The sequence below is a fragment of the Cyanistes caeruleus genome, chromosome 7, assembly GCF_971803275.1.
Source record: "Cyanistes caeruleus chromosome 7, bCyaCae1.hap1.1, whole genome shotgun sequence".
NCBI classification, from domain to species: Eukaryota; Metazoa; Chordata; class Aves; order Passeriformes; family Paridae; genus Cyanistes; species Cyanistes caeruleus.
In genome coordinates this window covers 22119260-22139234 of record NC_141707.1, presented here as the reverse complement: position 1 = coordinate 22139234, position 19975 = coordinate 22119260, and the positions used below count along the sequence as shown (strand labels likewise).

The 19975-nt window shown below is 41.4% G+C and overlaps 3 protein-coding genes across 6 annotated transcripts in view; 2 read left to right on the top strand and 1 right to left on the bottom strand.

Moving 5' to 3' along the window:
- Window positions 1-474: 474 nt before the first annotated feature.
- On the bottom strand, window positions 475-7739 carry CFAP210 (cilia and flagella associated protein 210). Of its 2 annotated transcripts, none has more exons than XM_023931035.2 (9): window positions 7433-7739; window positions 5766-5965; window positions 5346-5519; window positions 5055-5251; window positions 4011-4167; window positions 2864-3003; window positions 1830-2022; window positions 1365-1529; window positions 475-858 (listed from the first exon to the last, which is right to left on the bottom strand). In XM_023931035.2, exons 1-9 carry the CDS (start codon window positions 7650-7652, stop codon window positions 649-651), a joined length of 1656 nt encoding a protein of 551 aa, XP_023786803.2. In that variant the 5' UTR covers window positions 7653-7739; the 3' UTR covers window positions 475-648. The 2 variants fall into 2 exon arrangements, with proteins under 2 accessions (XP_023786803.2, XP_086752890.1); XM_086896764.1 differs by lacking the exon at window positions 7433-7739 and adding an exon at window positions 7054-7211.
- PHOSPHO2 (phosphatase, orphan 2) lies at window positions 6753-9246 on the top strand. Its single transcript, XM_023931038.2, has 2 exons — window positions 6753-6878; window positions 7946-9246. The coding sequence occupies exon 2, from the start codon at window positions 7948-7950 to the stop codon at window positions 8671-8673; it is 726 nt and encodes a 241-aa protein (XP_023786806.1). The 5' UTR covers window positions 6753-6878; window positions 7946-7947; the 3' UTR covers window positions 8674-9246.
- The window catches only part of LOC111932105 (small RNA binding exonuclease protection factor La), a 22309-nt gene continuing 9092 nt past the window's right edge, over window positions 6759-19975 (top strand). Inside the window, exons 1-3 of one of the 3 annotated variants that reach the window (XM_023931034.2) lie at window positions 13172-14534; window positions 16150-16302; window positions 16823-19975. In XM_023931034.2, the coding sequence (XP_023786802.1) occupies window positions 13322-14534; window positions 16150-16302; window positions 16823-17133 (1677 nt within the window). In that variant the 5' untranslated portion in view covers window positions 13172-13321 and the 3' untranslated portion in view covers window positions 17134-19975. Of the gene's footprint in view, window positions 6879-13171; window positions 14535-16149; window positions 16303-16822 lie in introns of those variants that run through there. The other 2 variants (XM_086896758.1, XM_086896762.1) reach the window with 2 other exon arrangements.

Genomic DNA, 19975 nt, shown 5'->3' with positions numbered 1-19975 from the left:
GATTTATAGCATGACATTTGTTTTTCAGACATAGTTGCAAATTGCTGCCAAAACTGCACACCCTAACTGTTCTAACTTTCACATATATTCTCTTTTCTTTGTCCCCTGTAGTTATTTCAGTTTGGTCTTTTCTATTATGGGGAATAATTAACTGTAAGTATGCTAGTGAAGAATGTGACTTTTTGCCCTGAGAATTCTTATTGCAGACCTGAAAAACCTGGGACAGTGAATTTTTAGAACAATATTAAAAATATAACAGAAATAGTGAGCTTTTGGCTGGAATGGGTTACAGTGACAGTCAATTATGTAATATTAATTCCTGTCTCAAGTTTAATAAACTAACATTCATGAAATACAAGCTGGGGATTTTTGAGAATAAAACCAGTTATATGGCAATCTTTAATTTTTTTCAAATTGAAGTCCAGATTCATGGTATATATTTAATATAAATAATTTACAGTTGAACTCTGCCTGTAAGGTTGAAAAGCATATTTATTAAACTTGAAAATGGCTTCTGCCTTTCCTTGGTGTATAGTTCAAACGTAATTTCATGGTTTTGTTTCTTGAGCAGCATTACAGCTACAACAAGGTAATTGGGTCCCAACATAGAATTATATGTTTGGAAACTAGTATTTATTTATTCTTTTCTCAGAAAAATGGCCCATGTCCACGTTCTCTTCCATATTTGCATGCTTTGAGAAGAGGATAAAGATGATGTGTAGTCTTGGACTCTGTTTCAATTAGTTCCTTTGCATATTTCTGAAACTCATGCTCTTTAGAAAGTGCAATAGCCTCTGTCTGAGCATAGTAGTCCAATTCTGCCTGTTTCTCCTGCTCTTTTCTTGCCTGCTTTTCAGCCTGGTGAAGAAAAGGGAATAACAAAGCTTAGTATTTTGTTCTCAACGTCACCATCCTGTGAAACAGAGAGGGTAAAAGCTTACAGAAGGTCTAAGGCATCCTTAGTTGATACTTGACACTTATCATCCCTCCCCACTTCTCTCCCCTGCCCTATCCCTCCAGAAAGGGTACATTAAATAGCTGAGTGAACATCAGCATTAGCTGCTGCTCTTTGGTGACCTGCCCAGAAGATACAGGAGGACAGCAGTGCATGGTCAAAAAAATGTTATAATGGCACAGGATAGGATCTGATCTGCTCTTACAAACTACCCTTGATTTGCACCAATGCTCAGAGGAAGCTGGTCCCCAACACCAGCATATGCCAAGCACACATGATTAAAAAGAACCTAACAAAAAAAAAATCCAAACAAAACAGCAAACTTCCTCTTTTTATCTCAGTAGGATCTATTGGTTTAGATGCAGCCTTCTTTCTGAAGGGAGTGACAGGATACAGCTTTTCTACTTACTATTTGTTGGAGCTGAATTTTCTGTACTTCTCTGTTTGCCTCATGTCGTCCATGTTTTTTGTTGTTTTCCATTTCCAGGTGGATGCGGGCTTTTTCCATTAACTTATCACGTTCTTTTATAGCCTCTTCTTTCTCCTGTCTCTCCTTTTCCTCTTTCAACTTCATCTGTAGTTTACAAAACACACAAAAGTTAACCGAGGAGCTGGCCTGCTAAGCTGGAAGTTGTATCTCTCTGCAGGAGCAGCCCTGTATCAGCACTCTGATAAGCACGGTCACTGTGGCTGGCCTGTGTCCAAGCCCAGGGCTTTCAGCAGCCCTGGCACATGTGCACCCAACACAGAAGGGGGAAACAGAGAGGGGACTCCAGGAAAGATGTCAGCAGACTTGCTGAAGTCCAGACTAGAGTGGTGACCAGAGTCACAAACTGTGTTACTCTGCTGGAGTAAGCTGGCCCAAGTTTCTTACCACAGTGGCTCTATGTTCAGCAATAGATTCAATGGCAGCCTTTTGTTTTGCTTCCTTCTCTTTGCGTTTCTTTTCTTCTTCAGCTTCTATTCTTGCAGCATCTCTAGCCAGTCGACCATCATCCTTCTTTAGTGCCTCAATCATTTGTTCAGCTAATCGACTAACGATTTTGTCCTGTTTTTCCTGTGCTTCTCTGCAGAAGAACATGAGCTGCCATAACATAACAGGGCAATATACCTAGTCTACCTGAGGATACTAAACTCAGCAATTACACTTCTAGATTTCTCTGCTCTTGACCACACAGGCTGGCCCACCCACCCAACTCATGATCTCCTTCTATTCCTCCTGTTTGGTTTATTTTTATGTTATCTGATTTAGCAAATAGTGTTCTTGTATCACTGGTTTCTGTTGCAGTAATGAGCATAACAATAATATGGCAATAATCCAACTCAGTAAGGATTCCAGTGAGCATCTTGCCATCAGGAGAGGAATGTTGGAAGTATTGGCCAGAAGCAGGAAGGGAAGAAAACCTAGATTGACTCAGTGGTATCATCATGCTGTATTCTCAATGTTAAATTGATAAAACATCTCTTCTTAATATGAACATGTTGTTAATTAATGTATGTGCCTTGTTAAGAAGTCAAATCATTTTTCTTGAACTGACTCAGACAAATATAGCTTATACTCAAAAATATTTTCATCAAGGAACTTAATTGTCTTTAATTGTTGTGGAGATGGAGATTTGGCAGGACATATGGAAAATCACTCTTCACGATACACTAGGTGCAAAGCTTTGCACTTTCATAAGCCTCTGTACTTTGAAGGGTGGAGAGATTGCTCCCTCACACTCATACTAAGGAACCTGTAAATAGTTTCCCTTTTCTCCTGAATTCCCTGGTCTCCTTATGAGTAGGATTTAGAATAATGTTTTAGAATAACTGTTGATTGTGTTCTGTCATTAGTCTAAATGATCTGAAAACAACTACAGTAGCATTTTAGATTATTTACAATTTATACTTTAGCACTGTACCTACCTACGCATTTCAGCTTCTTTCTTTTTTCTCATCTGGGCAATAATTTCCTTTGCTTTAAAATGAGCTTTGATCCGATCATCTTCTTCCATTTGGTTTTGTTCCTCTATTGCTTTGATTATTTTCTGGTCATTTACATACTCCTGTATGGGAAAAATGGTCCTGATGTAACAGATGATATTTGGAATATCTAGACCTGGGGTAGCAGCTTACAGGAATCACTCCCTCTTCCCCCTTCTCAAGTTTCTTTCAAAAACAGAAAAGAGAAAGGATTCTCAGGAAAGGAGAGAGAAGACAGGAAAGGGATACTTCCACTTCTGCCTCCCTATTCAAACATGCATCAAGAGGAGATAGTGGATGTAAGGTTGGGAAAAAGGAATTAATTGAGCATCAAAGAGCTGCTTCACCAGTGCATTGCACAAACAAATTGCTGTGCAATGCAGAGAGCACTGTGCCGTGCTCCCAATGACGCGCATTGGCGAGGGGGACGGTCCAACCACCACCCACTCACACAGATCATTCTGTTCCTGGCCCCACCTCATCCAAAACTATCCCTGTCTAAGAGTTTAATCCAAAACACAGCAGAAAAGGAGTTTTCTATACTTTTATGTAAAAAAACCCTTTCTTTTGCATGCTGGCCAGAACTGCTCGGAGGCACTTCTTGTTTGTATCTTAGTAGGATGCCTTTAAACATGAAATGAGATGGCAGCAAGTCTTGACTAAATTCCTAAATCTCTCCAATCATAAATATCAAGTCAAATTTAAAAGATGCATTCAGTCTCTATATAGTCCCTCTTTCTAACAAAGAAAAATGGGCTTAAAACAGCAGGAATGAGAAATTTAAATCCTGTTCTCAAGTCAAGGAGATATTCCTTGATGTTTACAGCCAAATCTTTAACCACAGACCAGTCAAAGCATCAAATGCCAACGTCCTTCTGGACGACAGAAGGGAGAAGCCTCCAAGAGGTCTTTCTCAAAAGCTCAGGGGAAAGACCTGGCCTGCAACTGGCAGGGTAGACATTTGATCGCAGTCGACTAAGATTGTCAGCAAAGACTGTTGCCAGCAGACCCTTTTATTTGTGAGCTGAGTCCAACCATTAAAGCCAAAGTGAAATACACTCTTTGAACTATTTGCTTTCCTGCTTCTTACATGATACAGCTTCCGGCGTTCAATTTTTTCCTTGTGTTCCTTTTCTTTTTTTCTCTGAATTTCCAGTTGGTACAGTTGGATCGATCTCTGTATTTCTTCCTCTTCTCTTTTTTTTTCCTGTTTGGCCAGATCTGCCTGTTGCTCACGCTCTTTTATTCTGAATCAGAAAAAGGTGAATAAATGGTCTAGGAACTGCATGAAGTAATGATCTGCATTAGGTACCTTGCAGTGAAGAATGTGATACTTTGAATTGAAGGTAGGTAGAATATCAGAGGTGAATAACAGCATGATTGTTTGTAATGGTAGCCCTGGTCAGAAATGAGCTACGTGGTATGCTCAAGTTTGCAGTCCCGTGGTGAAAAGTTTTAGCTGGACTTTTTAGCGCCACTGCATTGGTAATGCTCTGGCCGGTATCTGCAGCATTCTTGGAGAACAAGCTTTCCCCAATATTATCCACCATACCTGTGTTTCTTCTGGGCATGCAGGCAGCAGCTTAAGCTGGTAGTATTCTATACCAAGTTCTGCAAGGATCTATATGTTGTGCCTGGAATATGTGAGACCAGACTTTGAACCCTTCCTCTGCCTTGGGAAATTTGATTCCTTTTATCAGACCACCAGGGCCAGTCCGATAAATACCACTGGGGACCCTTCCATAAGATTTATGGAAAACCTGAGAGAAGGAATAGAAGTGACAGTAATGCCTTCTCTTGTTGTGCAGTCTGGAAACTCATTATGGGTAAATGGAAAATCTAATTTAACCTTTTCCTTGTCTGGAACAAACACTAAGTAAAGTACTGAGTAATTTCATTAACAACATTTGAATAGTGATTTGACTAAAACCTGATTCTTCCCAGAGGCAATTTTGCATGTAGACTGTTGGCAACTAAAAACATATAGCTTTTCCCTTTTGGGGAAGATCTTCTTTTAAAAGGATGGCATTTCTGAAACAAATTATTAATAAGTTTCTGTAAAAACCTCATGGAATGTATTTTGAGAAGAGTTTAAGTAAATAATGAAGTAGAGTTGCTTTTAATTATTACTTACTGTTCTAGCCTGTCTTTGCACAGTGCCTGTTGTTTCATATATTGCTGACGTGCTTTTTCCTGCTTGCTGAGAATGTATTCTTTAAATTGACGTTGCTCTTCCTCATAATCCCTCTTTCTGTTATCAACTAATCTTGACTTTTGAAATTCAATTTGAGCATCTCTTTCTTTTAGGACCTTAGTAAGTAGAAGTGCACTCTGCAAGAGAACATTTAAAGTCATTTTCATGTTCAGAAGTCTTTAAAGACATTCAGTACAGTTTCAATGTAAAAAATATAAGTTGTCAACAAACATGGAACTGTCTCATTCTTTCGTCCTGGTAACGTAGGTAGGTTTTTACACGATCGATAATCTCCTTCCGTTTTGCTGCTTGGAACTTTGCTTCTTCCAAATCAAGTAACTTTCTTTCTTCCTCTTCCTTTTCTTCACGTAATTTTTTGGCTTGAAGTTTCTGTTTTATCAGGCTCTACAGTGCAGACAAAATTAGAAATCACACTTAAATCCAAAGTTTTTTGGTCTTTTGCTATGCATTTTAGCTTTAAGTTAAAAAAAATAAATGTTTATGTTAGAAGTTAAATGTATTTATATGGCAGCTGAAATACATATTCAAAAGTAAATGTTAAACAAAGGGAATACAGATAGAAATATTACTCTGTGTGGTTTTGTATGTGCAAAATCGACTGCCCTTGTTACAAATGTATCTTGTACTTACCAGAGTGGCATCTTTTCCAGCAGCTTTGGAGTCCAGGTGCACTCCTTCCTGTTCCTTCTTCTCATCGATGTGTGCTGCTTCTCTAGCGCTACCCTGAATCCTTTCCCATTCTGCTTTTGGAAATATAATGACCTGACGAAGATCTGCTTCATTTGGAAGGAAACACTTACCTAGAACATCCTTTTCTTTCAAATGATGTGCTGTGCAGAGGGAAGAAAAAATACAAAGGTTACTCGATACCAGAAAATCCAATAATCAAACATATATCAGGATTTGAATGCTTGCATGGTAACAATACTAAGTTATCCTTAGTATTAGTTACTGCCCAAACCCCAGAGCTAAGACAGGGTGTCTGTATCTGTAATCTACCTATGACCAGTGCATGTACTTGGACAGGCACTGACTGACTGGACTGTTCATATGTGCCCTTGCCTGTTTGCCTGTATGTGTGGGTTTGGCTTATAGTAACACACTTCCCAGGCAGTACTTGGGCATGATTCTTAGAACAGCAGGAAGCAGAGACCATTCCCAAAATGAAAAGGAGAATATTGGTAAAGCCATTCCGCTGGCGGGATGAGGCAGCAGTTTGAGCACAGACTACCTTATTACCGTGTCCTGTATACTCATTGTATTTACTGAAACAGTTCTGTTGTAGAACAGTTTTTGATTTGTTGGCAAGACTAGAATTTTTTGTTGCATTAGGCTTACATACAGGTGTGCAGGCATAAATGCAGCTTTTCTAGTTGACATCTAGGTTTTGTGAAATGCTCTTTCAAGTGTTGCCACCATTTTTGAAGGGACTGGCTCTCTGTACAGAATGGCGTTCTGTAGAAATTGTGTGATTTGCAGCATACTGACAGGCCGTGTCTGAAAAGTAAGGAGGCTTTCTCTTAGAGCGACACCAGTGTCAAAATCTGTTGTCCAGATGCCGTTGCTGACCAGTCTCCCAGCAGGGATCAGACCTGATCCTCTCCCTCTGTCCTAGGTGAAGACAGCCTCACCAGAAGTAAAGGCGCACTGATGCGGCTGCGCCCTGCAGGCAGGAATCTGCCAAGACCCTCGTTCTTCCCCAGCTGCTGCCCTTGGAGGTTACTGGACCTGCGCTGCGTTCAGGTCAGTTCTCTCCACTCATTTACTAGGGAGAAACAGCCCCTCTTGCCGTCTGCAGCTGGGGGAGCTCTGGGGAGAGTCACGCTGGGCACTGCTACAGCCTCCCGGAACCTTGCGGCCGCGGGCTCGCCAGTGCCCTCCCGCCGGGTCCCGCTGCCCCCGGGGCAGCCGCACTCACGGGCGCCGCCCCGCCGCCGTCCAGCCGCTGCCGCCGCCATCTTCCCGGGCCGCGACGCCGTTGCCGGGCGACCCGGCGGCGCGCGGTCACGTGACGGTGCGCGCGGGGCGGCCCCGAGCCCCGCCGGCGCTGCCCCTTCCCCTCACGGGCTCGGCCCCGAGCTCCGCCGGCGCTGCCCCTTCCCCTCACGGGCTCGGCCCCGAGCTCCGCCGGCGCTGCCCCTTCCCCTCACGGGCTCGGCCCCGAGCTCCGCCGGCGCTGCCCCTTCCCCTCACGGGCTCGGCCCCGGCCCCGGGCGCTGCCCCCGTGGATACGGCCCGGCCGCCGAGGCTGCTCTGCTGTCTGCGGCACTGGCTGCAGGGCCCGAAGCGGGGCTGACCTGCCCGGGAGGAGTCGGCAGATTCAGCTTCACAAATGGCTGCATTTCGTTTCGTTGACTGCTTTGATTTAGTGCGGCCTCGTTGAAGGCTCCGTGTCTTCGGTGGACGTTTCCTTTTGAAATACCTATTGTGGCGTTTTGCCAGGAGAATCGCGATTTGGTTGCATTGGCGAATGCTGATGGAGAAATTAGTGTCTGCTGAAACTGGCGGTGTGTGCATACAGGAAGATTGGTGCCGTGTTAGCAAATATTAGTAACTGCAGCATGAGTTTAGATACTGTCACAGTAACTATTTTTAACAGAAGTTGGATCCTGAACTTTGGCATTTAAAAATTGCATATTTTTAGCTACAGTACAGCTTCCCATTGCAGTAGTGGCCATAAATAGTTTATTTGATTCGGATATTTTCTTACAAATTTTTTCTCTTCTGAGCACCAGGGGGTAGGAATATAGTACTTGTGCTTATATAAATAATTTTCTTTTTTGTTTGTTTTGGAAACTGTTTTCTCACAGCTATGAAATTTCTGTTGGTTTTTGATTTTGACCATACAATCATAGATGAAAATAGCGACACCTGGATTGTGAAATGTGCTCCTGAAAGAAAACTTCCTAATGGATTAAGAAGCTCTTACCAGCCAGGACATTGGACAGAATATATGAGCAGAGTCTTTCTCTACTTGGGAGACAGTGGTGTCAAAGAAGATGAGATGAAAAGAACTATGACAGCAATTCCTTTCACTGCGGGAATGATAGATCTTCTGGGATTTATTGGCGAGAACAAGGAGTTGTTTGATTGTATAATTGTTTCAGATTCTAATACAGTATTTATTGACTGGATTTTGAAAGCTGCTGGCTTCCATAAAGTATTTGATGAAGTCTTTACAAACCCTGCAGCATTCAGCAGTACTGGCTATCTTACCGTACAGCACTTCCATGCTCACCATTGTGCAAAGTGCCCTAAAAACCTTTGCAAAAGGAAAGTTTTAAAAGAATTTCTAGATAAACAGTTGGAGCAAGGAGTGAGTTATACACAAATTGTATATATAGGTGATGGTGGGAATGACTTATGTCCAGTAATGTTTTTGAAGAAGAATGATATTGCTATGCCCAGGCAGGGGTATACCTTGGAGAAAAAGATTTCTCAACTGGCCCAAAGTCTCAGTCCTGTACAGTGTTCTGTTCTGGTTTGGTCATCTGCAATTGATGTCATGTCTTACCTGAAACTACTTATAAAGGAATGATTCAAATGATAAAAGGAAACTGATACAGTTACATTTTAACTTTTTGTAAAGAAAAATTGCATGTGTATAAAAGCTCAAAATTGTAAAATTGGGCTATTTGAAATTATGGGGTTTTTTAACCACAACATAAAACTGGTTCAATCCTGGTAGTAATGGGAAAGTGTAGTAAAAAAGGCCTTCTAACATAGTATAGATTCCAGCATAAGTGGAGAGGGGGGATTGGAACAGGACTTGTCATTAGTTTTTGTCTACTCCCTCCCCTCCAACCCTTTACCAAGTATATAACTGACCTTTGCAATCCTACACACTTAGGGGAAGGAGTAGGATTACTGTTCAGAAGAATGAAATTCTTAACTTAGAAAACATTAGGTGCCAGGAACATGGTTCTGGAGCTGTTGGCTTTTATACTTCTTTGATCTGATGGCAAATGATTTGCTTGTAATCTTGTTTAATCCAAAGATGCATTTATATTTTCAATCTATTAAATACCAAACAAAATTACTTTTTAATAGTTTGTATTATCTTGTATTGTAAAGACAATAAAAGTTGCTGTCACTGACAAATGCAACACAACTAATTTGTGTCATGTATTCTGCTGGCCTGTGTGTCATCAGGCCTGAAGAGAGTAGACACAAGTGTAGGTGTCAGCCTTTGGCTGGTCAGACCTTTCTCTTCTGGAAAGCTGTAAGGGTGTTGCTCTTTTGTTTAAAGAAAAGTCTCTCTCCCATTCTGACTACTGCCCCGAAAGTGTGCTGCTGCCACTCTGTACAGAGCTGACACTGGTTTTATCTTCCATGCTGACATCTCTGAGTGAGCCAGAAGCCTTTTTCCTCCTTGGTTTCTGCTGCAGTGCACAGACCCACAGAATGGTACATACATATATATGTACACACTGATTTTACCTGTTCACTCTCATCTATAGCTGTAGTACAATCTCTTACAGTTTGGACAGAATCCATTTTAACTTTTAAACAGATTGTTCTGTCTAAGTAGTTCTTAAGAATTTTTTGTGAACATGCACTCTCTACCACTGACAGTGAGATAAGCCCCAAGTGTTGGACCATGCATATAAAGGTATTAAAAATAAGTCTCATTAAAGTTAAATAATGTGGTTTTGTGCAAAATGTTTTTGTTCTTATATCCCAGAAAAGGTTTAAAATGCTGATGTAGTCTGCTATTAAACTGAGGTCATATTTAGCTAAAGTGCTTTAATAACTGAAACACGAGGCCAACTTTCACAGCACCTCAGTTGCAGATATCTGAGGTGTAGCTCAACAGCCTGCAGTTGCCATGTCTGTCTTCCTTTGTTTCCTGTGCAATGTTATTCTCATTTTCTTACAGACATTTCATGATGACACTACCTTCTTTTTCCTTAATTGAAGATTTTGAGTGGTCTTGCCTGTTTTCAGGCTGCTGGTTTACTCAAATTTCCCTTGTGTACTTCTTTCCTTGCCTCACCTATTTTACTGTATTGTAGAAGGTTGCTTTGAACAGTCTGTTGCCTAAGATATCCAAAGTAATATACTTCAGTTCTCAGGAGCCTGGCTTTAGTAATGGATATTTGATAGGTATCTGAGATGTTCATATTTGGGATCTTGGCCTATTGTTTTGCACAAGGGCACAAAGACATCTAAGGACTGGTGGGTCTCAGGCTGTGGAAGGTTTAAGTTGTCTGGTTTACAGGTCATACCCCATTCATTACCAAGAATAGTAATGGCTGTTGCATAGTGCAATTCCATATGTTACTTTAGGTTTTAAGTTGTTGCCATCGTTTGACCCCAGCTGGCAACTAAGTAGAGCAGCTTGTACACTCCAGCCCTTCCCCCGCCCCACTCAGTGGGGCGGAGAATTGGGGGGAAAAATTAAACCCCATGAGTTGAGATGAAAACAATTTAATAATTAAAACAAAATAAAATATAGTAGTAATAAATTATTATAATTGTAATGAAGAGGAAAGAGAAAGGAATGTAGTCCAGGAGAAACAAGTGATGTACAATACACTGCTCACCACCTGCTGATGGATGCCCAGCCCATCCCCAAGCAGTGATTGTCCCCTCCCAGCCGACTCTCCCAGTTCCTGTCCCGAGTGTGCCCTCCCATGCTGTGGGATATCCCTTTGGCCTGTCCGGGTCAGCTGTCCTGGCCATGCTCCCCCAGCTCCTTGTGCAGCCTCTCACCGACAGAGCATGGGAAACTGAAAAGTCCTTGACTATGGGTAAGCACCACTTAGCAACAACCAAAACAACAGTGTGTTGTCAACATGATTCTCATAGTAAATCCAAAACACAGCACTGAACCAGCTGCTAAGAAGGAAATTAACTCTATCCCAGCCAAAACCAGGACAGTCGTGTTTCCTTAATTCTAGATGTGCTGCCAAATGTTCCAGATTCTGTGCTGGTCTCTTCTGTGTTTTTCAGAACGTAGTTATGGAATAGCTTACTTTGAGTTTGTCCACAGATCTCAGTTACTGCTTACTTAAACAAAAATAGTATATCAATTATTACTTAGCTTTTTCTTCCACTATTCCTATTGTTCTTTTAGCCTTAAGGGATCTACCTTATAATTTGCTGTGATGCTGAGAAATTGGATGAGAAATTATTCTTCATGCTCATAAAAGGGTTCTTTCTGTGGCTTTGATGAAATTGTTGAAGTAAGAGTTGAGAGTAGATTAAGCAAAGCAAAGTACTTGAAATATTAGCAATTATGTTCTAATCACTTCAAGTAGAGGGTAGAGCTGATGACATTTGCTAGACAGAGTGCATTTTGGAGACAGAGGAAAATTTTCAATTCCAGTAGGCAGACCATTAAGCTATTAATCAGGTCTTGTTTTGGATTTTTTCCCCCACTTAATAAAAGCAAGGACTTTTCTGAAGCAGCACAATTACCAAAGTTTTCCGTGTTTGTTTACAATGGAGGGGAGATGAATATCTCTAAAGAGTGAAGCTGGTTTGAGCTGGTAGCCCAACCAAAAGAAAGGGAGAAGCTCCTTGAAGGGGACATATGTTCAGTACTAAGTGTTGCTGACCTCGTGACTTGCTCTCTGGAAGGAGATGACTTAGGTAAAAACATGGAAAAAAAAAGCATAATGGAAGTCATACATGTACAGGAAACTTTCTGTATGGTAACGGGTGTGCTGTCATACACCACTACTATGCCAGTACTTAGCCTTAGTATTGTGTGTGAGTATGATAACCAAGACTTGGAATAAGTTCCCGCTTGTCCATAGGAAGCTGATGAAATGGAAAATGCAACCAAAACAAAGCTGTTGGCATGGGATTGTATAAAGATTTAGGGCTGCACAAGGGAATTTTCTAGAGAAAGAAATGGAGTAATGTAGCTGAGGGACAGGCCCATGTCAGACAGCAAGGCTGCTGTAATTCCTGGGTTACAATACAGAACTGGAGTTCTCCAGGGTAACAATTCATCAAGAGGGGTTTGAAAAAAAGGAAGGCATAGATGTGTGTAGGTGTGGGGAATTTTCAGTTTTGCGGAGGATTTTTTGTTAGTTTGGATCATTTTATTTTTGTCTCATGTTACTGTGTAAAGGCCAAGGACCAGTTTGAATCCTGGTGCAGGGTTAGTATGGGAGGAAGGATGGCAGAGCAGTATGACCATACACATTTTCCTGTTTGGACTTCCTTAGTTTGTGTTTCTCCTGGGTATTGTAGCAGAAATACCACCGGTAATTAAAATAAAAATATGATTCATTTTCATCTGTGTCAAGTGGGAACTCTCAAAATTTCTCCTTTTGGTTGGAGAAATTACTGATAGTTCTTTCAATCTAGGAAAGCTCTGGCTCTGGCAGAGCCTGCCTGCCTGAATGCAAAGAATCCAAACCCTGCTGCAGATGAAGGAGAGCCCTCAGCTGCTTGAACCCAGAGGTTGCTGTGTTTCAGATAAAGAAAATGTGTTGCTAGCAGAAGAAAAAAGAAAAAAAAAAAGACTTCTTGAATTATGAATCACATTTTCAGTAGTTTTAAAAGCCAATATAGCCTTCCTGAAAAATTTACATATAGTTGGAGTCTGTTTGTGGGCTTAATTTGTGGCTGTCCTTTGCACCCTGCCAGGTTCAAGAGTTTGGGGAGAGCTGTGGCGGCTCCCTTTCGACTCCTGCTCTTCGGTAGTGGGGGAGCCCCTGGAACTTGCTGCTCTTTCCAATATCGCTTCTCCAAGCGCCCTGCGAGAGCGGGGCCCCCCTGCGAGAAGCGGCTTCAGGTCGCTGACAGCGGCGGCCGAGGCCCCTCGCTTTGTTGTGTGGCTGAGTGACACCGAGCTGGTGACGCTCCCCAGGCATCTGCTCCCGTCCCTAACACGGCCGGGTCTTCTGTCAGCACCGCAGACAGCCTTTAACCCCTGCCTCGGGCTGGGGAGCGCCTGGGCGGCGGCGGCAGCGCTTCGGGCCGGACCTTCCCGAGGCGAGCGGGCGAGCGGGCGTGCGGGGGCCGGGCTGGGCGTCGGGGCCCGCCGGCCTCGCGGAGGGGCGCGCGGGGGGGCGGCCGGGGCACCAAAATAGGAGCTGTCGCTGCGGCCCCGCTGCTCCCTCCGGCAGCGTCTCTTCCAAAGACGGTCACGGGCCGCCGCGGGCTGGGAGCTCCGGAGGGCGGCCGGGCTGCGCGGAGCGGCGCGGACAAAGCGGCGGGGCGCGGCGATGGCCGCGCCCGGGCAGGAGGAGTACGCGTACCTCTACAAGGACTCTGCGCACCCCGCCGGCTTCTTGGAGGCGTTCCGGGCGTTTTACCTGGACGGGCTGTTCACCGACATCACCCTGCAGTGCGCTTCGGGGGTCATCTTCCACTGCCACAGAGCTGCCCTGGCAGCCTGCAGCAGTTATTTTAAAGCTATGTTCACAGCCGATATGAAAGAAAAATCAAAAAACCAGATCAGCCTTCCCGGGCTCAGCCATGCGGTGCTGGAAGCTCTCGTGAATTACGCGTACACATCACAGATTCAGATAACAAAGAAAAATGTCCAAAGCCTACTCCAGGCTGCAGACCTGCTCCAGTTCGTGTCAGTAAAGAAAGCCTGTGAGCAGTTTCTGGTGAGGCACTTAGATACTGACAACTGCATTGGGATGCACTCCTTTGCTGAATATCATGATTGCTCGGAGCTGGAGAAAGAGTCCAGAAGGATATTGTTATGGCAGTTTGAGGAAGTGTGGAAGCAGGAAGAGTTTCTGGACATTGGCAAGGAGAAGCTCTCTTATATCCTTTCCAGGGAGAATCTCAATGTTCAGAAAGAAGAGGCAGCCATTGAAGCTGTCATTAAGTGGGTTTCACACAACGTGGAAGGAAGAATTGAAGACATCTGTGAAGTGCTAAGCTGCATCAAAGTAGACTTAGATAATGTGTATTTGAGGTCAGCTTTAAGCCTGCAAAAAAAATGCCGACTCAATGACAGTAAGATAAGATCACTCGTATATAATGCCTTGAACCTCAATCCCAAAGGTCTTTCTAGAAGATCCACAGCAACCATGTATGTAATTGGAGGATATTATTGGCATCCCTTATCAGAAGTGCATGTTTGGGATCCTTTAACCAATGCATGGGTCCAGGGAACAGAGATGCCAGATCACACTAGAGAGAGCTATGGGGTCACTAGTTTGGGACCAGACATATATGTGACAGGAGGTTACAGAACAGAGAGTATTGAAGCTCTTGACACCGTGTGGATATATAACAGCGAGAGAGATGAGTGGACAAAAGGCTGCCCCATGCTCGACGCAAGGTATTACCACTGTGCAGTTTCCTTGAGTGGCTGCATTTATGCGTTGGGAGGGTACCGAAAGGGAGCTCCAGTCCAAGAAGCTGAGTTTTATGATCCTTTAATACAGAAATGGCTTCCCATCGCAAACATGATCAAAGGTAGGTAAACTTTTGTATGGTGTCTGCCTACAATGTCAAATCTTTTATATTTGCTATTTTTAAGTGCCATAGAAATATTTAGGATTTGATCCAAATTCTAGAGAAGTCCATGGGTATCTCCTGTTAATGTTACTGGACTTTGGTTCAGGTCTTCACTAGCCAAATGACCACAAACATCTAAATGCTTTGCTGTGCTGTGCTATAGAACAGCAACAGAAAAGTAAGTGGTAGTCTCAGTTTAATTTTGCCTTCTTTCATGAGTAAAATTTCTGTTCAAATTAGAAAGAAATCAGAAAACCAGCTAGGGTAAGAGTCCATTCAGTACACAATCAAAGAGCAAGCTCCAATAAAGGGACTGTATTATTTTTGTATAAGATTTCCCATGCAGTCATTTATAAAGGTGTCATAATTTAAAATCTCTTGTATGGAGTTCCCTCCTATTTCTGTGTGTCATCTGTTCAGGATCCTTTGTTTAATCTTTAGTGTGAGAATAATGAAAAGCACAAATACCTGTTTCTAGCAGCCAAAGTGGTGATCTACTAAAGATGTATGAATCACACCCTAACCAAATGGTGTTGACTCTGAGATGAGCTCAGTTGGTCAGAGTGTGGTGCTAAATAATGCCAAGGTTGTGGATTTGATCCCTGTATGTGCCATTCACTTGAGAGTGGACTTGATGATTTTCCTGAGTCCCTTCCAACTCAGACTATTCTGTGATCATTTTTGTAATAGTAACAACAGTACTACAATTATACATTTTATTGTACATTTCTATAAATGAATGCAAATATTTATAATTAGTTATAAAATTTACTGTAAGTTAATGCAAAATAATATTTTTGATGTACAAGAGAATTTTTGGATGTATATGTAAAAGAAAAAAAAGCAGGCTTTTTCAACTTTCTCGATTGTTTGTATGTTTTCCTCAAACATTGCTACTATTTTCTGTTTATTTCCTTCAAAAGTAGAACTGCTATGCTAATCCTACGGGTGACATATTCTATGCAGTTGTTTTGGCCAGTTTTCATAAGTGTGAAACTACTTAGGTGCTCAGATCCCCCTTCGCTTTGTTTAATTTTGTTGTCCTAGAGATAGAGTTAAAATGGCTCCATTTTGATTGTGTCTTTGTTTATACAATAGGTTAATTAGTAATACCATGAGAATGAATAAAAGTATCAGAAAAGATACCCCGAGACACTGAACAAACTCAGCTCCCATTGCCTTTGCTCTTGCCATCTAAATGATTTTTTAACAACTCTAACTTAATGAAACAGTGAAACTAATTGCCTATTCCAGAATCAGTGAGACAATGTGACTTTAATTACTGCCTAAAAATCCTGTGTGGCTGTACTATTATTATTACTGTTACTGTTACTATTATAATTTATTGTGTGGCTGTACTATGTGCAATAGGTATTGGTTACTGCAGTTTTATTTAGTCATTCTTGATGCTGATATCTTGATAAATCAATTTTATTCACATTTAGTTAAATACTTGAAAGCCTGTAATGTTAATAAGATATTAATAAATTATTTGAAATGGAGTTATGGATGGAAGAGACCATGGTTATTCCGTGCAGTCTGAATGCATGTTTGACTTTCACACTGTGAACAGGAGTTGGAAATGCCACTGCCTGTGTCCTGCATGAAGTTATCTACGTCGCTGGAGGTCACTATGGGTACAGGGGAAGCTGCACCTATGATAAAATCCAGAGATACCATTCAGGTAGCAACGAGTGGAGTATAGTCACCACAAGTCCACATCCAGGTAAATACTTTCTCTAACAAACATAGAGCTTTATTTGATTACTTGTACCTGGGAGAGAGACCTTTAGCTCAGTTAGGGGTTTTTGGCATATTCCTGATTAAAAAAAGAAATGCCTCTAGGGCAGCAACAGCTGTTTCCAAACTCTGAAAGTGAAAAGGAGGACCTTCCTTAAGCATCTGTTCTATAGAAATCACTATATAAATACTGAATTAAGCAATGTCCACATTCTATTAAATAATATAACTTTCTGTAAAATCTAACTATTCATTGATATTTGGCAAAAATTACTTACATTAATTTTAAAAGGGTTTTATCTATGTTTTACATCTGGTAACAGTAAGTGTTTAAAGCAATTTTTGCTGAGTACTGCTGCTGTAGTGTAGCAGAAAACCCAGAGGTGTCTCCTAAGCACAGTGAGGATATTCAGCTGCCCTCATCGGTGCCCAATATTTGTAATATACTTGCAGTTTAAGTTAATGTTGTCATGCTGAGTTGTACTATATTCCTTTTTTTCCTGAAGAATACGGATTGTGTTCAATTACATTACAAAACAAGATCTATTTTGTGGGTGGACAGACCACAATCACTGACTGCTATGACCCAGAGCAAAATGAGTGGAAGCAGATGGCTCACATGATGGAGAGAAGGATGGAGTGTGGCACGGTGGTTATGAACGGGTGCATCTATGTAACAGGAGGATATTCCTATTCAAAAGGAACGTACCTGCAGAGCATTGAGAAATATGACCCTCAACTGAATAAATGGGAAGCAGTAGGTAATCTTCCCAGTGCTATGCGGTCACATGGCTGTGTCTGTGTGTATAATGTGTAAGCATTTAAATGCATAAATGCATTTAATTTTCATCCTGTTGTTACAGAAAACAGCAGATGCAGTATTCATAACAGTACTGATTACCTCATGAGGGGTTGTCTAATGCAATCTCTTAGTGTATGTTGTTAATAACTAATTTGTTTTTGTTTTAAACAACTCAGAAACATAAATGTGGTAACAAGATTTCCATGTATTTTTCAGTGCAGTCATTCTTTGTCATGGAAGTTCTTAAACTACTCTCTTATAATATTTTGTACAGCAACATAGGAACTACTGTGAAAAATTGATTTGATTTTGTTAATCACTGGATGAAACTATGACTTGGTGCTAAGATGAGTAAACCCAAACAAAATACAGTTCTAAGGACTACTGGCCTTAAGATAAAATCTCTGTATTCTGAAGGTAGCTATAGAAATGGATCATTGACATAAGATAAGTGTATGGTATATACAGAGCAATATCACTTGGATAACTAGGTTATCAGATTCAGAAATGGGCATTTACAGGATGTCTCCAACTCTGCCTTCAAGTGCCAGAGCAAAGAAGAGATTTGGCTAGGAATGAGGGAAGAAATGTTGATAGTAGCCCCAGAGCATGCACTAGTTTTCCAGATGGAGAAGTAAAAGGGCATTTCTCTTTGCCGTTCTCACACTTTCTTCAACATTGCCTATGAGAAGTGAAAAAAGACTCTGCAAGGCTTTACAGTGGGATCTTTGGCTGATGCACAGGTATTTGTAGTTTGGGTAGTTTTGGGTTCAGAGAAAAGCCTTAATGTATTAACTCTTTTTTAATATTATTTCAAGATGTGTGCCTGTGTGGAATGGAAGGAGGAAATGAGAGAGACTGGAAAAGTAACATCTGCCTGAGATTCAAACTTCTCTATTTTGTTTAATACCATTTGATCTTTTCTAAACTGTGACTTGAGAAAAGGTAACAACTAAAGAAATTTGTCAATGTATGTTATGCATGAAGAAAAAAAATTATAAGATTGATTTATTTATTATTTCTCTCAAAACTTAATACGAGATCTTCAAATTCTTTGTAGAAAGTAGATTTTGGTAAAGTGATTTACAGACAAAGATCACACTTTGAGTGGCCTGACAGCAGTGATCCAAATTAAGAAATGCTTTGGGGAACAGAGAAGATTCTTTTAGCACTGAACCCCCAATCCAGTTTGTAAAATGACTGCAGAAACAGCTGTTAGACATTGGTGTGAGAGGCAGGGATGACACAGGGCTGCCATAGGTTGTGGTGGGAACTTCCCACACAAGCACTGCCACCTAAAATTAAATTTTGGTTTTATTTGATTTCTCAGATACAAAGAAATGGCTTTTCCAAGTAGTAAGCTCTGAGTTTATAATATTTATTTTGTTTGATCATAAGCACGCTCTGCTTTTTTTTTATTCTTTCACATTTCTATGCTATTTCTGACTTACATTTGACTGCTGGTAACAGGTGGCACTCAACTCTGGCTTTGATGTGAAGTTCTGTGGTGTATATGTACAGTTCTTTTTTTAATATTTTCATATGTTGCCTCACAATGTCAGAGGTTGTGTGTGTGTGTAGTATTTTGTTTTGTAACCCATCCCACTGAGATCTATTTAAGGATCCAATGTAATTTGTTTAAAGACTCCAAACTCTAATGAGCTGTGGAGAATAGAACTCAGAGGCTGTTTGAAATGCATGGGCCAAGCAGGTGAGCAAAAGAGATAAAGTGAATTTGTTTTTGTTTCGCCTGGAAATCTCCACAGCTGAGAATTGCTCAAGGGCAGGGGGGATTTAAAGGGCACCATCACAAGAACATGAAGGTGATCTTTGTATTGAATGAAACCAGAACAAACTCAACATGTTTATGTAATTTTTCAATGCAAATTATGTTCCCATGAAGCTTGATGTTTGTTGAAAAACACAAGCATAGAACAGCTGCTTGTGGCTGGCCTTGAGGTTCATTCTGGCCTTTATCCTGTCACAGACAGTCATAAGTCAGTGAATGGATCTAAAAAGAAGGTGAGGACTAACAAAACCAACCCCTTCAGTGTCCACTTGTCAACTGCTTGCAGACTAGGTGCTTGATGTTGGTGAAAGAAAGTGCTGTTCCAGGGCTGGAGCACAGGCACTGGAAACTGGACTCTGCTTTGTGCCCCTGGGCAACTTGCAGGCAAGCAAATGCTGCTTTTTGGCCTCAGTGTTAAGTGCAAAGTGGAAAAAAAGCCTTTAGTTCTCTCCTGTCAGGAGAGAGTTTGTTGGTCTGGCTGGCATAAACAAAAGTCAAAGAAAATACTGCTTAGGACTTCAGTTAAATCCTAATTTCTGAGATTTTCAATGCATTAGAATAAACGGAGAGAAGAATGAGTTCAGATTCGTGGTTAAATTTCAACTGGTGCTATTTTTCACAATAACCTACAATGCCCTTTTAAATTAACTCACATAGCACATCCCAAGAAGGTGTGCTGCAATCAGGTCTTGGGCACAGGCAGGAAAATGAACTCAGCAAGAGCAACAGGCTTCTGACATCTGGTCAGCAGCCTACGAGGGGTGGGAAGCTTAGAGCAGGGAGTCTCTTAGCCATCTGTAACATGTTTCTAAAAACAATCAATGTAAACACTGAATTATTGTGCTATTGGACCTGCATTGTGGTAGACACTGTCTTACTGTTTCACTTGTAAACTAGGAAACTAAATAATGTGGAAATCAAATCAGTTGTAAAATCAGTACTATTTCTTAAAATTTTCAATTGTGCTCTGCCCATGTTCGTAGTGCTATAGATGCCCAGAGTACATCTGTAGTGTTTAAATGAATGTTTGCAATACTTAATAAATATAGTATACCACCACTGCACAAA

Coding starts and splice junctions, on each gene's coding strand:
- CFAP210 (XM_023931035.2), bottom strand. CDS start 7,652: ATGCACACACCGCCAGTTTCAGCAGACACTAATTTCTCCATCAGCATT. Junction 5,520..5,765: donor CTGGAAAAGATGCCACTCTG/GTAAGTACAAGA, acceptor TCTGCACTGTAG/AGCCTGATAAAACAGAAACT. Junction 4,168..5,054: donor TGCAAAGACAGGCTAGAACA/GTAAGTAATAAT, acceptor TTTCTGATTCAG/AATAAAAGAGCGTGAGCAAC.
- PHOSPHO2 (XM_023931038.2), top strand. CDS start 7,948: ATGAAATTTCTGTTGGTTTTTGATTTTGACCATACAATCATAGATGAA.